Source organism: Leptonotus elevatus, chromosome 8, assembly GCF_054856555.1.
Source record: "Leptonotus elevatus isolate MCC_2025b chromosome 8, RoL_Lele_1.0, whole genome shotgun sequence".
Lineage (NCBI taxonomy): Eukaryota > Metazoa > Chordata > Actinopteri > Syngnathiformes > Syngnathidae > Leptonotus > Leptonotus elevatus.
Window position 1 is genome coordinate 4027460 of NC_141246.1, and position 14990 is coordinate 4042449.

The 14990-nt window shown below is 41.9% G+C and overlaps 3 protein-coding genes across 3 annotated transcripts; all 3 read right to left on the reverse strand.

The window, feature by feature from the left end:
* Window positions 1–5206: 5206 nt before the first annotated feature.
* On the reverse strand, window positions 5207–6892 carry med28 (mediator complex subunit 28). Its single transcript, XM_086083429.1, has 4 exons — window positions 6649–6892; window positions 6391–6457; window positions 6181–6293; window positions 5207–5871 (listed from the first exon to the last, which is right to left on the reverse strand). Exons 1-4 carry the CDS (start codon window positions 6805–6807, stop codon window positions 5668–5670), a joined length of 543 nt encoding a protein of 180 aa, XP_085939555.1. The 5' UTR covers window positions 6808–6892; the 3' UTR covers window positions 5207–5667.
* A 728-nt stretch (window positions 6893–7620) lies between these two features.
* Window positions 7621–11364, reverse strand: lap3 (leucine aminopeptidase 3). Its single transcript, XM_086083428.1, has 12 exons — window positions 11157–11364; window positions 10945–11060; window positions 10787–10841; window positions 10439–10704; window positions 10144–10308; window positions 9447–9605; window positions 9257–9381; window positions 8456–8541; window positions 8267–8369; window positions 8113–8192; window positions 7913–8025; window positions 7621–7822 (listed from the first exon to the last, which is right to left on the reverse strand). Exons 1-12 carry the CDS (start codon window positions 11250–11252, stop codon window positions 7636–7638), a joined length of 1551 nt encoding a protein of 516 aa, XP_085939554.1. The 5' UTR covers window positions 11253–11364; the 3' UTR covers window positions 7621–7635.
* Window positions 11365–12182: 818 nt separating this feature from the next.
* clrn2 (clarin 2) lies at window positions 12183–14295 on the reverse strand. The gene is made up of 3 exons (XM_086083624.1): window positions 14043–14295; window positions 12889–13068; window positions 12183–12496 (listed from the first exon to the last, which is right to left on the reverse strand). The coding sequence occupies exons 1-3, from the start codon at window positions 14293–14295 to the stop codon at window positions 12228–12230; spliced, it is 702 nt and encodes a 233-aa protein (XP_085939750.1). The 3' UTR covers window positions 12183–12227.
* Window positions 14296–14990: the final 695 nt, after the last annotated feature.

Genomic DNA, 14990 nt, shown 5'->3' on the forward strand with positions numbered 1-14990 from the left:
CTAACCCTAACCCTAACCCTAACCCTAACCCTAACCCTAACCCTAACCCTAACCCTAACCCTAACCCTAACCCTAACCCTAACCCTAACCCTAACCCTAACCCTAACCCTAACCCTAACCCTAACCCTAACCCTAACCCTAACCCTAACCCTAACCCTAACCCTAACCCTAACCCTAACCCTAACCCTAACCCTAACCCTAACCCTAACCCTAACCCTAACCCTAACCCTAACCCTAACCCTAACCCTAACCCTAACCCTAACCCTAACCCTAACCCTAACCCTAACCCTAACCCTAACCCTAACCCTAACCCTAACCCTAACCCTAACCCTAACCCTAACCCTAACCCTAACCCTAACCCTAACCCTAACCCTAACCCTAACCCTAACCCTAACCCTAACCCTAACCCTAACCCTAACCCTAACCCTAACCCTAACCCTAACCCTAACCCTAACCCTAACCCTAACCCTAACCCTAACCCTAACCCTAACCCTAACCCTAACCCTAACCCTAACCCTAACCCTAACCCTAACCCTAACCCTAACCCTAACCCTAACCCTAACCCTAACCCTAACCCTAACCCTAACCCTAACCCTAACCCTAACCCTAACCCTAACCCTAACCCTAACCCTAACCCTAACCCTAACCCTAACCCTAACCCTAACCCTAACCCTAACCCTAACCCTAACCCTAACCCTAACCCTAACCCTAACCCTAACCCTAACCCTAACCCTAACCCTAACCCTAACCCTAACCCTTAACCCCTAAACCCCAAACCCCCTTTTAACCTTTTAAACCTTTTAAACCTTTTTAACCTTTTTAAACCTTTTTAACCCTTTTTACCCTTTTAACCTTTTTAAACCTTTTAACCCTTTTTAACCTTTTAAACCTTTTAAACCTTTTAACCCTTTTTACCCAGTTTACCCTTTTTACCCTTTTTACCCTTTTTACCCTTTTTACCCTTTTTACCCATTTTACCCTTTTTACCCCTTTAACCCCTTTAACCCCTTTAACCCCCTTTACCCCCTTTAACCCTTAAACCTAAACCCTAACCCCAAGTAAATTATTCAAACAAAAATGATTAATGGCACACCATATTATTTGTTTATTGTTTTGTTATTTGTATATTAATGTTATGCTAAGTTAAAAACCAAAAGAGAAAATGTAATTCCCTAAGCTAAAGTGTATTAATGGTGAATCACTTGATTTGTATGCTATGTTCTGTTATGAGGCAACTTGTTGGTTCACTTTTTTCTTTGTGAGAATGTTTGGGGACTGAAATCAAGAAAGAAAATACGATTTTTTTTAAAACAAAAGTGATGAAATAAATGCATTTTGCGCCATACTTGTTTGTTTGCTATTTGTGCGCTATGCTAAGTTAGCAGGTTACTTCCTGGTTCACTGAGGATGATGCAAGACGACAGGAATGTTCATTTTTGACAGGGGGAATGCTTCGAGAGTGGCAAAAGAAATGACTTCAGATGTCTGTGTTTTTGTGTATGCGTTTGTCCAGGTGTGACGTGGGGCAAGGTTGTGTCTTTATATGCGGTGGCTGGCTCTCTTGCTGTGGACTGCGTTCGCCACGGCCACCCCGCCATGGTCCATACCATTGTGGACCGCATGGGGGAGTTTGTCCGCAAAAGTTTGTCCACGTGGTTGAAACGCAGAGGAGGTTGGGTAAGTACGCACACATGCGCACACACACGTACACTAAAGTTGATTTTTGCGGTCGACGGCTCCCCTCTTTGGTGGAGATTTTCATGCATGCCAGATCCACCACACCAGCATCTACCGAAACTCAGACACAATCTGTTTCCTCCTCAGGTCATTGAATCGGTGGATCTCACGCGGCTTCGTCTGTCCTTCCTTCCTTTTCTCGGTCTCTCCTTTGGTCTCTTGAGGCCTCCCTGATTTTATGTTTTTTGGATTTGTTGGGGTCTGGATGTTTCTTGGGCTGGGGAGGAGTTCTGGTGGCGGGTGTCTGGTCGGTGCTGGATTTCACCTTCCTTGGTTTTCTTTAGTCCCCTCGGGTCTCCTGGTGTTCGGTTTAGGTGAACGGTATGAGATTTTTTTATAATAGGTTTTCTGGTGAGCTAACAAATACACGCACGCACGCACGCACGCACGCACGCACGCACGCACATACACATACTCACCCACACACACACACACAAAAAAATAAAAATAAAAAAATTAATAAAAGAGCAATGATGATGACATTTCCGAATGAACAATACTGAGCTCTTAGAAAAATAAAAAAAATAAAAAAAAGTTGATTTTTGGTTTCAAGCCTGAGTTAGGGTTTAAAAAGTTGGGTTTAAAATGTGGTAATGCATGTAACATCGAGTGTCACTTGCTGTTCTTGTTCTCCTTTAGGTGGATCTGACTAAATGTGTGGTGAACACAGAGGTCGGTTTGCGTTCGCACTGGTTGGCGTTGTCTCTGTGCACCTTCGGACACTACGTCAAGGCTGCGGTGCTCTACCTGCTCAGGGACAAGTGATGGACCTCGGCTCGTGATGCCCCCCACCAACACAGAAAACACACACACTCACAATTATTAATAGAGTCAACAAAATGACATGCATGCACATTGTACATGTCATACCTATGCCATTTATTAATAATGACCACTGCCATAAACACAACCACTACAAATAATGCAACATATGACTGAGTGTGAATATACTGCCTTTGGTCGTGTTTACATTCATTTGCACGGAGTCACACACTACCTGCACCTTATTTATTGTTTAATTATTATTACAGCACATATTCTGTTCGAAAGTGTGTGTTTTTGTTTTTTTTTAGCATTCCACAAAACTGCCTATTTTGTTCATGTTTTAATTGTTTGGTAACACAAACGGATGTAGTAATCCTTTCCTGTGCTGTAGTTGTCAGTTTGTTTCATAGATGAGCACGTTTCACTTTAATGTGTTTTATTTCATTCATTCAGAATGGCGAATCAGAAATGTTTATACTGTGTCAAATGAGTCATTAATAAACTATTCTTTCCTTCCTCCTGACATATGTTTTAGTTATATGGTTTTATTTTGTGGAATGGGTCATTATAGTGCTGTTTTTAAAGGATTTGGGTAACATAAAACGTTTCCATTGCCTGGACCAATATGGCGACGCTCGCTGTTCCGCCTGGACCAATATGGCGGGATTAAAAAAAACAAGGTTCACGGTATCTCTATCTACAGGAAGGGTAATAAATACTATCACGTATATAAAAACAACGTGGTTGACAGTAAAAATAAAAAAATATTTTTGACAGTAAATTCGGGAAGTCACGTTATGATTCCCGTACGTCTCTTGCGTACGTGCAGGTGGAGCGACAGCGCTATCTTGCTGCATTACGACATTCTCCGGACCCCTCAACGTCACCAGTTTTTAATTGGTCAATGCAGGTCATATATCAAATCCTATTGGTTACACTCACGATGATTCCGCCTTTCTCCCAACTTCCGCACTATTACTCTTTCGCGATTGGTCGAGCTGGGGCCTGACTGTCTCGAGAACAACAAACAAGTCCAGCACAGCTCGTCGGGATGGACGCAGGTAAGGCGAGATTTTTGAGCAAAAATAACATCATAACATGAAATGTTGTCAGAACAACACAACAACATATTAACAACAAAAGTTCACTCCGGGCGCCAGTCGGCTCGGGTTACCAACCCAGCGCCAAAGCGACATTCCTTTGGAGCTTCGTTGGCGTTAGCCTTGCTAGAGTGATGACCAAAGCTAAATTTTTAGCTAAATTACGTTAGCCTGCTGGTTTGTTTTGATTTTGTTTTTGGTGTTTTTTTTATTTTTCTTTAAAATCTTTACATTGTGTATCGAAGCCATGTGTACTTTCTATACTTGATTTGATAAGTGCTCGTTCTTGGATTGGTAATGCTTATTATATTTGAGTGTTTGCTCAGTCATCATTACCAAAAGATGATTGACAACTCTCACATTGTACAAAGCTAGGTGCTAAATCGCGTCCCTTTTGGCAATGACTTGATAAATGGCAGTTTACTGTGTATAACAAGCTGTTAGATGTGAAGTAAATGGGAGAAAAGCTCAAAATAGGATTGTTCCAAAAGTGTCTTGAGTTTAGGGGGTGTCTTAAATGGAAATAGTTCGGTCTTGTCTGACGTCATCCTAAAATAGTAGCTGCTTAGCTAGCATATCACCCATCACAAATCATGTACATTACATACATTATATCACTTTTTTGTTTCTGTCAATGATTTTGAATTGCCCCCACGATATGTTACATCAATTGAATTTGTTACTCTGTGATTTAGTCACTGTTGTTTGAGACACCTAATTTAGCCACAATGGAACAGTCCTCCCTGTCCTAGAATAAAAAAAATGGTACAGTCTTGTCCTACGTTATCCTAAGTGAACCAGGAAGTACAAATAAACGGGTTTGGGGTTTGCGGTCCTGCTATTTTGCAAAAAATAAAATACAACGAATTGTACAGTTCTATTATAATATTTTGCTCCCCCTGTTTATTTTGGTGTAATTCCCCTGTTGATCACCAGATGGTGGCATGCTATTTAGTTTGACAGTAAATTTGACTAAAGATTAAGATTGAACACAGCCAGTACAGAATTTCAGCACATCGTAATTATTGAACATCAAATCCTTTCAAGCCCGCTTTTTACGCTTACAGAAAGTGACGGCTGTAGGTTAATTTTAGGGCTAAGCCATTTTGAAAAATAAGCTAATATTTACCCCCCCATCAATATTGCAATTGTGATTTCATATGAGATTATGTTTTCAAGGTCATCTCCCCATGTGCTATTTACCAAACGTGACCATGTCTTCTTTTTTTTTTTTCAACAAACAAGCGATCATTTAATCTGTATAAATATAAAATGATTTTATGCCAACAAAGCCAAGCAGGAAGCAGACTGCTAACGTGACGTAGCGTACTTTTCATTCATGCTCACGGACACGTCTCAATGCGTTCTGTGCTCGACAGCGACGTTGACAGTTTTGCATCAGATAATTGTAACTTAACATTGACCATCATTGCCCATGACCCCCACCCTGCAGCTCTTCTACAAAAAGGCGACTCCACCAGGAGGCCAAAGGTTTACATGTCATGTCATTACACAAAGAAAAAAAATATTCATAAACAGAGCAATTTTTACATTTGGGGCCACACAGAGCGCTCATGACAGAAATTGCCACAGAATACTGAGGATAAAGTATATAGGAAATAGATGTTGATTTCATCATATTTATTTATGAAATTTGTATTGGCCAGTTGAGCCCTTGGCAATGAACCCTCAGGTGGCCCTACACTGGCACATCGTGGCCACAGGTCACCACCGGGCCACTGTTAATGCAGAACTATGAATCCTTGCTACTGTAGCTCCATTTTCTGTATCTAGTGGGTCGTCACACCATTTGGCCTCAATGCATATAAAGCCATAAGCAGACAAAAGTCAACCTGTAATGAAAATTTGACTGGCCTTACCTACACACGTCTACATCATTTTTGGACATTTCCACCATCTTCCTCAAACATACAACCAACAGCCATCACCTTGTATGACCTGTCCTTGGCAGACGTAATAAAACTACGAATCTCCGGTTCTGTGTACTTGGATCAAGCCTGGAGCTTCATTTGACTTGTGCGAGTAATAGTCCACACGGGTCCCATTAGTTTGGCTTTAAAGGGGCGGGAGGCAAACTGGCCGAGGCCTGCTCCAGGAAGGCCAAGGGTCCGGACGGCGGCAGGTCGCTGGGCTTGCGGTGCTGCACGCTGACGTCCTCCAGCACTTGCTGCCAGTGGTGCAGCTTGGACAAGTGCTTCTGCACCAGCATCTCCTTCCTCTGGAGCTCGTTGCGCAACTCAGACACGTCCTGGACGGCACAGCGAGAGTGGGAATGTTTTTTTTCTTTTCTGACAGCTGACAAGTAACTAACTCAAGTGGAAAACGTGCTATTATTATTTTTTGTCTACTTGAGGTTACCATCATGATGTTGTACATTGTAGTATCTGTGTGTGCGTGGCTATTTTTCACAACTCAAAATACACGCAACAGCACAAAAATGTCACTAAGGTTGCTTATTTTATCTGTGCAGTATATATGCAATGTTGCAAACAGTCAACTCTGGTGATATCAGAAAAGTTTAAGTTAGATCAAATAAATATGAATTAGAATACAGTACCTCTTTGACCACCTGCTCTGGTTTCTGCACAGACAGCTGCAGCCTCTTCTGCAAGAAGAAGCACTCGGTTTGCCGGGCCACGTCCAGGAACTTTTGTATGCACTGGTCCACGCCTGGAAGTTGGAATAATCATAAACTAAAAATGTCCTAATAATCACAGAGACGTGAGAATAATGTTACCAAAAAAAAAGAAACGAGAAGTTCACCGACCGGTTCGGATCTCCTCCTGGTCAGTTCCGTTCACGTAGTCTTGGCTTACTAAAGATGCGAAACATGCCTGGAGAAGAAATGAAATGACGAAATCGGATTTATTTATTTTATTTTGCACTCAAAGCAAATCATTTAACAACCCTGCAAAGCTGCTTAAAAATACACCAAGTTGGTATGATTACACGAGAGACAGTTAAGCTAAAACCAGTTAGCACTCTCGGCTAGCTTTTGTTAATTATTATTTAATAAGTGTCCCACCTCGAACGAGGCTTCCAGTTCGTCCACCAGAGTATTGCTTCCCTGGCTCCGGTTCCCCGGTACGGGGAAACCTGGCTGGCCCGGGCCACCCGCGCCTGCGACGGGGTGCGCGGTTGGTGGTTGTTGTCCCGGGAACATACCGCTCATGGACGACGCCATTGAAAAGCCTCCGGATTCTGCATACGCATGCGCGAATACGACTACGTGGCCGCCACCTTAGAGGGGGCAACGCACGGATTTTCTTCTTCTTCTTCTATTAATGGCAACATATAGGTGCATACCGCCACCTATTTGACAAGAGCGTGTAGCACTCATCCCCTTCTCCAACGCACGGATTTTCATAATATAATGTAAGCTAAGCACTGACATGTGGATAGCCAGGCCAAGACTTTTGAAGCCGCCATATAACGTCTACTCCTCCCAAGAAACATTTCTCGGCATACGATCCTATACATTAGAGTATCGAAATTGGACAACATTTGAGACAGTATTTAGTAGAAACAGCATGATTTATGATGTTTTAAATTTGTTAAACATAAACAAGAGGACTTCAGACAATTAACTTGCCTTAAATACATGTATAAATTATATGCTTAACGATGTTTACAGGAGGAAACTTGCATATTTTTTTATTATTATTCTTTCACCAAAAACTTTTATAAAAAAAGTTAATTTTTCTTTGGGTAAATGTTTTTGCACAATTTTAAAAATCAAACACTTTCTATACTGTTTACTTTTTTACTTTTTTTATTTTCTCACAAACATTTCATCAGTTGCTCAGATGCACGTTATCCATCCTAGTGGACATGTCACCAACTGCTTGAAAAATGTATGTTTAAAGAAAAAAATACCTAAAGAGTAATAAAAACAGTTGAGAAAAAAATCCAGATGTCGGTTATCATAATTTGTGCATGAAAGTGTTAAATCAAGGTACAGGAATTACTCGTTTCACGTCTCCTCAAGGCACCACTGCATTTGTAAATGTGTTCATTTATTGTGTGCCAACGCGGCCGCAAACTCCACCAGGGTGCGCGTGGGCCTTCCCGACATGCCCTTCTTCAAGTACGGGATTTCATCCTTGTTGCTCATCACTCCTGCGATGTCCAGATGAGCCCAGTGTGGCGAAGTGACAAATTCCCTCAGGAACGCCGCCGCCGTGCACGCGCCGCCCGACCTAGCAGGAACCAAATGGGACGCCGTTTGAGAATATTCGAACCTCCTTTTCTGTTTTTGATGCATCGCGGGCGCTCGGCGAGATACGCACCTGCTGTACTTGCCGATGTTGTTGAGGTCGGCCAGCTGGCTATCCGTCACCTGTTTGGTGTAATGCTGGAACAAAGGCATCCGCCACACTCTGTCACCTGTCACGATACTGGCCTACGTAGACAACACACACTTTTTTTGTTAACATCGGCGCTTAGAGGTTGGCATGCGTGTGTGTGTGTGTGAGAGAGAGAGAGAGACCTTATGCAGCTGCTCCCACAGCCAATCAGAATTGGTGAAGACTCCAGTCGCCGCTGAGCCCAGCGCGACGTCCATGGCGCCTTAGCAAACATGATCACAGTCATACTGCATGTGCATCGGAATTACTCGGCGTCGAGAACCCCGAAAATCTCACCTGTTAGCGTAGCGACGTTGACGACGGCTCTGGGGTTGAAGGTATGTGCGTAACAGAGAGCGTCGGCGAGGATAAGTCGGCCTTCTGCGTCGGTGTTGTCCACCTGCGCGTACAGACAAGATTCACAGTGGACATTTACCATGCATTTTCTATACATCGGAATGACATGGCTTCAAAATGTCAACCGACCTGGATGGTTTTCCCGTTCTTTGCCGTTACGTCGCCCGGTTTGGTTGCCTTGCCGCTGGGCATGTTCTCACACAGTGGAGCCAGGCCTAGTGGAGTAAAAAATAAAAAATAAAATAACTTGTATATTTAAATTGTGCCTGACCATCAAGTGTAAAATTAAACAACCAGTTAATTAAATAATTGCCTATTTCAGGTGAATTCCAGCTTATACAACACAAAATAAAATGTTTTCATGCTTTACTTTTTCAATAGAATGGATTTGAGGTGCAACAATTCATCAATTGTCAAATTAACTGATAATTACTTTGATAATGAATATTTTTTGTGGAGACCTTGTTTAATCCACTGTTGTTATTTACTCTTACACTTATAGTTTTTTTCCCCAAAACAAGACGTTTGCAAAAAATCAGCTTTTACGTTGGTAAACACTTATCTTTTTTTAATCCGATTAATCGACAAAATAATTGGCAAATTAATCAATTGCTTTAAAAAATTGTTAAGTTTCAGCCCTATACTGATTAATAACTAAAGAGCTATTCAGCTAACTTAAGAGTCCAATCAATGTGATGAGATTGGAGGTGTTGATTAAAGCGCGCGCGCACACGCACACACAAGTATAGCTGGTCGTTGTGGAAACAGAACCCCGCCTCCAAAATAGAGTGATTTTAACCAGAGTTTGCCAAGTGGATCTAAAATAGGATGTAAATCTTGCCCCTTTGTGTATAATCATTAAGACACCTGCTTCAAATTTAAAATTGTGAAGAAAGAGAGTGCGAGAGACAGAGACAGAGAGAGACTCACCGATGATGTTGATGGGCAGCTTGAGGGCCGCCGCCGTGACGACCGCGGCGCACACAGTGGCGGCTCCGCCCATATCGGCTCGCATCATATCCATGGAAGCGGAAGGCTTCAGCGAAATGCCGCCGCTACGAAGGCAGAATAAATAATACGCAAACGCACGAGTCGTCAGGGTGCGTTTGTGGCGGTCTACCTGTCGAACGTGATGCCCTTGCCGACCAGAAGCAGCGGCGCCTGGGCACTGTCTGGTGAGCCGTTGTAGTGCATCTCCAGGAAGACAGGGGGCTCCTCTGAGCCTTTGGACACGCTGAGAAACGCACCCATTCCTTGCTCTTCGATCCATGCCTGAGCTCTGAGGGTAGGAAATTTATTGCAGAACAGTTCAAATTAACCTACTTTGGACAATCTAACAATATAACTGGCATGTCATTCTTACCCCGGAATTCTGCCTAGCAACAAGTGGTCAGCCCAACGTAATGTTGGCTTGACCATGAAAAACAAACCTAAGACTTTTTAAAGAACTTTTAAGGCCACTTTAATCCATTTTAAGAAATCTAGATACGAACAATGTTTTAAGATTTAGATTTTTTTATTCAAATTAATATTATTTATTTATAAATGTATTTTTTAAATAATAAAAAAATAGGAACAAAAGTATTAAAAAAAATAGGGAAAAGGCGCTATTTACAGCAGTGTACTTTATAAAAACATTTGTACGGTAATATAATTAAATAGTAAAAAATTTGATTTTGTCTGTGTAAGAGGCTCAATTGCTTGCATTTTCCCCCACTATCCATTGAAATACTGCATTTAAAAATTTTGTTTTAGTTTTTCTGGTCTACATTAGTCACTACAAAAAAAAAAAAGAAGCAATAAACATCATACCTTACCTCTTATGGACTACAACTCGGTTGCCATATTGAGCTAGCCGCTCTTCAATGGTCTTGGCGAAAGTGGTGGGAGTGATGTGATTGGCTGGGGCTTCCATGAGGAGTCGGGCTAGGTTTTGGCCTTCAGCGTACAGCACTCCTTTCTCCCACGCTGCCACTTCAGCACTAAATGCAACCGAAGACACATCCAGATGAGATACAGATGCATATTACCAAATGCCATAGTAGCTTAACCCGGACAGAGCCGCTGTCGTTGTTTGGAGCTACCAGAAATAAATGACAGTCCCGTTCGTACCCGGCATGAGGCTGCACAGTCAATTTGGGCTTTTTCTTGGATTTCAGCTGATCGTACTGAAACAGGCCCAGTAAGGCGCCCTCTGCTGCTGCTTGAGGGTCGCCGCAGTCGTCCACTTCCACGTAGTTCACTTCCAGGTCCTGAAGAACCCTGCAGCCGGTTGACACAGCCTGGCGGATGTTCTCCTTGGCTGAATCCCAGTTTTCCGCCCCGCACACGCCTGCCGTAACATCATCCAGGCCAACCACGGCAACACATGGGAAGTCCTGGATGACAAACAGCCAATAAATAAGTACTTTCATTGCAGTTACATGCCTGTTTTTCTTCTATAGACATGTAATTCTCCACCTTGTGGACTCCATAGAATACTCTGCTTTTGCCCTTCTTGAGAGACGGTCCAGAACTGCAAAGACATATTGTGTGATTAATATGAAAAGACAAAGTAAGACGCAGCAATAAATGACAACGCAATGTTGGTACTAAATATGATTTATTTATTCACTGACATTTTCAGTAATTCGGACAGCTTCCCAGACACTTTGCGATCAAAACCTTCTGCTGCCTCCGTCAAATGAAGACTGCCCTCCTCTCCTTTTTTCTCAAAAACTCCCAGCACCAAACCCTGAGGAAAGGGAAAACATTTAAATGTATTAAAAGCTGACGTTTTCGGAAACAGGACGCGGGCGGAAAAAAATTGAAGCGTTTATGAAATGCTCACTTTTCTCTCCATCTGGAGACTTTTCGAGGAACAAAATGTCCGACAGCAGTTGGTCCGCGAGAGTGACAGCACGGCAGCTCTCCTCATAAGGAACATATTCGATATCTCGATATCATGTGTGGGGACAAAGTACAAAACTATAACAGTGCGCGGCGTCAAAGGTCGCACACATAAGCCGGAAAGATACAGCACTGATGGAGGCGCTTGATTGGTGACGTCATCATCGAGCGACTCCGGCAACCACCAAAAATCATTAATAAATAAATAAATAAGTAAATAAATTCCACGTAATATGGTTACAATTTAAATATTGTTAAATAAGTTGTCTATTAAATATAAAATACACTATAAATAAATTATTAATGTATTTTATAAGCACCCCAGTACTGTACAAGACTTTATTTTTGTGTTTGTACTTTTTACATTTGAATTTTTCACAATTTTACCCTAAACCCGGACAAAAAAATATTATTATTATTATTATTTTCTACAACGCATACACATTTGCTGTAGAGAAAATGCAACAAAAGGCCTGAGATTCCTACCCCAAAACTCAGAAATTCAAGGTAGAGGTGGTAAGCACTCGTACTGCCAATGCAATTAAGATACAGTAATACAATCCTATTTTGGGTTACAGTTGGGAACAGTTGTTTAGCTTGCAAAATATATGCTTTTTTGGCCATTTAAACTACCACTATCTAACAACAACAACAAAATCACATTTCTTGTATCTGATGCAGAGGCCATTAGGGAGGAATAACCTCAATAAATAATAGATGCATATACACTTACAAAACAAAATGTCCTTTGCAACTTCAATATATGAACAACATGCAAAACAAGGTCAAAAGTGCTTTTACATTTTTTCATATCTCATAGAATTCTGTGATCATAAGCATTTATATTGGCCATCATGTTTCTGTTGTAGTCTTCAGATCCTAAGTGTGATCCTTTCACAGTCCATCTCTACAAACTACAGAGGAAATCACATCCAATTCTCGTGTAAAGTCATGTCTACTTGGCAAATTTCTTGAATGCAAACAATCACTGGCACCATCTTTACTGTAACCTTCAGTAGAGCAAGTCCAGTGAGGAGATGGCTGGCTGCTCAGGCATCTTGACCTCTGCTTTGGGCAGCTTGATTCGGCTCATGGCGACCACTCCGCACACAGCGAGGTGAGTGGTCGCGCTGGCCACGCTCAGCCAGAAGGACCAGTCAAGCGCGTCGTCCAGGACGACCAAAGCAAAGATGTTCTCCCGGTAGTTGACCACGCGCTCTGTGAGGCTGTGGTGCCTCACGGCTGCCAGGAAGCAGACGGCGGCTAGGGTGCTAAAAAAAGCTAGAGACACAGCAGGGGGAAACGTTTTAGGTATACAATAGGGCTGAACAACTTTTTTTTAAAAAGGTAATTGCTATTTTTTCCCTCAGTATTGCGATTGCGATTTAATATGCCATCATTTTTGTCAAGGGCTCTCTTCTTATATATATTTTTCAACAAACAATAGCAATAAGCATAAATTATGCGCCCCCCCCCCCACACACACACAATGCTTTGAATTGCCAAAAGACTCCCGAAAATGGTGGCATCACTATTATTGAAGCTCAACATAGCCACCATGATTTCCCAAGATAGCGCCAAAGAAAAAAATTTCATTACACGAGGCTTTTGCCTGAGCAACAAGTCACCATGCAAGACACATGTCTAGGTAAAACAACACCAGAATCTCGTACCGGCGATGACATTCCATAGGTAGAGTCCCTTGTGACCCTTGATGCTTTGGTAGGGGACCTTGCGTGCGTTGTAAATGCTGAAAGACAGACTGACCAGCGCAAAGAATACGGCCGCCAGCAGGAAGAGGATCACCATCACGTGAAGGCCGCCATTCAATGTACGCACCAGCTTCGGGAAGACTATAATATACACGTACACACATTGGGTTATACCTTCATTAAAAAAAAAAAGCCTACTAGAACAGCAAGTTTATTTTGTGTTAGAAAAGGCACTTTAAATGGTGGCAGGTGTGTGCTGACTCGCATGAGTTTGAATGCTGAATTCTGAACACAGCCACGTCCACATTTAAAAGGTGTGCATACTTGAGCCACCTCATTATTTTACTTATTATTCCTAAGAGACTTGATTTAGTTTTACAATTGAGTTGTACAGGTTATAGGTCACATTAATGGGGGGGCTGCCAGTATCACAACTCTGCTATTTGAACAGGGGTGTGTAGACTTTTTAAATCCACGGATCAGTAGCTAAATTAGGTGACCAAATTATTAAAAACAGCTCTAGTATAGTAGTATAGTAGAGCTGTCACTATTGAATATTTTTTATTAAATAAGTTCATAGTTCAGTCCATTTACCATTTACCATTCTATTGATTATTCCTTTTTTCTTTCTTTCTCAGAGCTCAGTATTGTTCATTCGGTATTGATTATTTCATCGACTAACCAAATAATAGGATAAAATTGCCTTTTGCATTAAAGTGTATTACAAAACCATTTTCCCTGCTTACTGTTTATTAACCAGCTATTGTTGTTTATTTGGTATTGTTTAACCTTTCAGAAACAGATTCAGTTACTGGTTCTGTCATTGTATTTAAATAAAATCAGATAAATGTCTTATTTTGAATAGACAGAAAATATCATCAATCTTCTTTTGTGAAGGATTACAGAAATCACAATAATAGATACTGATAGAGAACTCGGACAATTTTAAGTTAAAACTGCTCTAAACGATTAATCGACTGTTAAAATAGTTGTTGATTATTTGATTAATTGTCGATTAATCCTGCTGATCTACGATAGACCGGACCCATGTTCGTAAAAGTGAGTCAAATTAGACTTCAAAGTATTGCCACACATGCAGCCTGCTAACGCCTTACTGTGGATTTTGGAGCGCCTGGTCCCAAGCCCGCATTTCTTGGTCTTCCCTCCGCGGAAGAGACCATAGTAGACATCCCCGGTGAACATGTCCAGCTCTGGATGGGACGCATTGACGATGTCTACGCCGGTTTTGCACAGGATGCGCCCGGTAACCCAGCGCTCCGTGGACATGGCCACCAGCAGGAGGGCCACGGATCCGACGCAGAGCACCGAGGCCGCAGAGAAGCTTATCCGTTTCCACAGCGATGGCATCCTATGATGACGAGCCCTGCGTGTTGCCCCAGGAGAGGGAACACCGCACCGGGCAGCAATCGCAGCCGAGCGCCGCCGGCCACCTCCTGCATCAGTTTATCCGGCGGGCTGAATTAGAAAACGGAATAGTTGTTATAAAATGAGAGGTGTTGGCACGCTTGTAACTAGGGAAGGAGAAACCGAATCTATGGCGGTCAAAGGGATCCCTTTCTGGGAGGAAACTCTATCCTGCCTGCCCCGTTGCTCTTCAGCAGGAGCAATAAATAGCAAATTGCCTTTGGGAGGCCTCTAATTGGTGACCTTTTGGCATGGCGCCGATATAAAAACCATACGCATGGCTGATTGTGTTCATTCAAATCCGAAAGGTTACAAGTGCATTGTCGTCCCCCGACACTCCATTTAGAAGATTTATACACGTAAATTGCTCTAGCAGGGGTGTGTATATAGTGGCCATATTAAATTCTTAAAATAAATACAAATAATTAAAAAAATTAACAGTGTAAAATGTTTTTACAACTATATTAAAACATTTTCTTTAAATGTACTTACCTCGTTGAGTAATTGGTTAATTGATTTGTTTCAAGTAATCAAATAAAAAGGGGTAAAATAAACTATTGTTACGTTAATGGTCATATTCATTTGATTACAACTTCACAAGTTAAAAAAGAGAATTCATTATTTTAGTTTATCATAAT

Bases quoted from the DNA above. Each gene is read 5' to 3' on its own strand.
- med28 (XM_086083429.1), bottom strand. From the start codon at position 6,807: ATGGCGTCGTCCATGAGCGGTATGTTCCCGGGACAACAACCACCAACC. The intron at 6,458-6,648 runs GTGGGACACTTA...TTTCTTCTCCAG, and splicing joins AACTGGAAGCCTCGTTCGAG to GCATGTTTCGCATCTTTAGT. The intron at 6,294-6,390 runs GTCGGTGAACTT...TCCAACTTCCAG, and splicing joins CCAGGAGGAGATCCGAACCG to GCGTGGACCAGTGCATACAA.
- lap3 (XM_086083428.1), bottom strand. From the start codon at position 11,252: ATGTTCCTTATGAGGAGAGCTGCCGTGCTGTCACTCTCGCGGACCAAC. The intron at 8,542-9,256 runs GTGAGTCTCTCT...TTACTCCACTAG, and splicing joins GCTGCCCATCAACATCATCG to GCCTGGCTCCACTGTGTGAG. The intron at 8,026-8,112 runs GTCTCTCTCTCT...TTGTCTACGTAG, and splicing joins TGTGGGAGCAGCTGCATAAG to GCCAGTATCGTGACAGGTGA.
- clrn2 (XM_086083624.1), bottom strand. From the start codon at position 14,295: ATGCCATCGCTGTGGAAACGGATAAGCTTCTCTGCGGCCTCGGTGCTC. The intron at 13,069-14,042 runs GTAAGGCGTTAG...TGTATATTATAG, and splicing joins CAGGCGCTCCAAAATCCACA to TCTTCCCGAAGCTGGTGCGT. The intron at 12,497-12,888 runs GTACGAGATTCT...CTGTGTCTCTAG, and splicing joins CCTATGGAATGTCATCGCCG to CTTTTTTTAGCACCCTAGCC.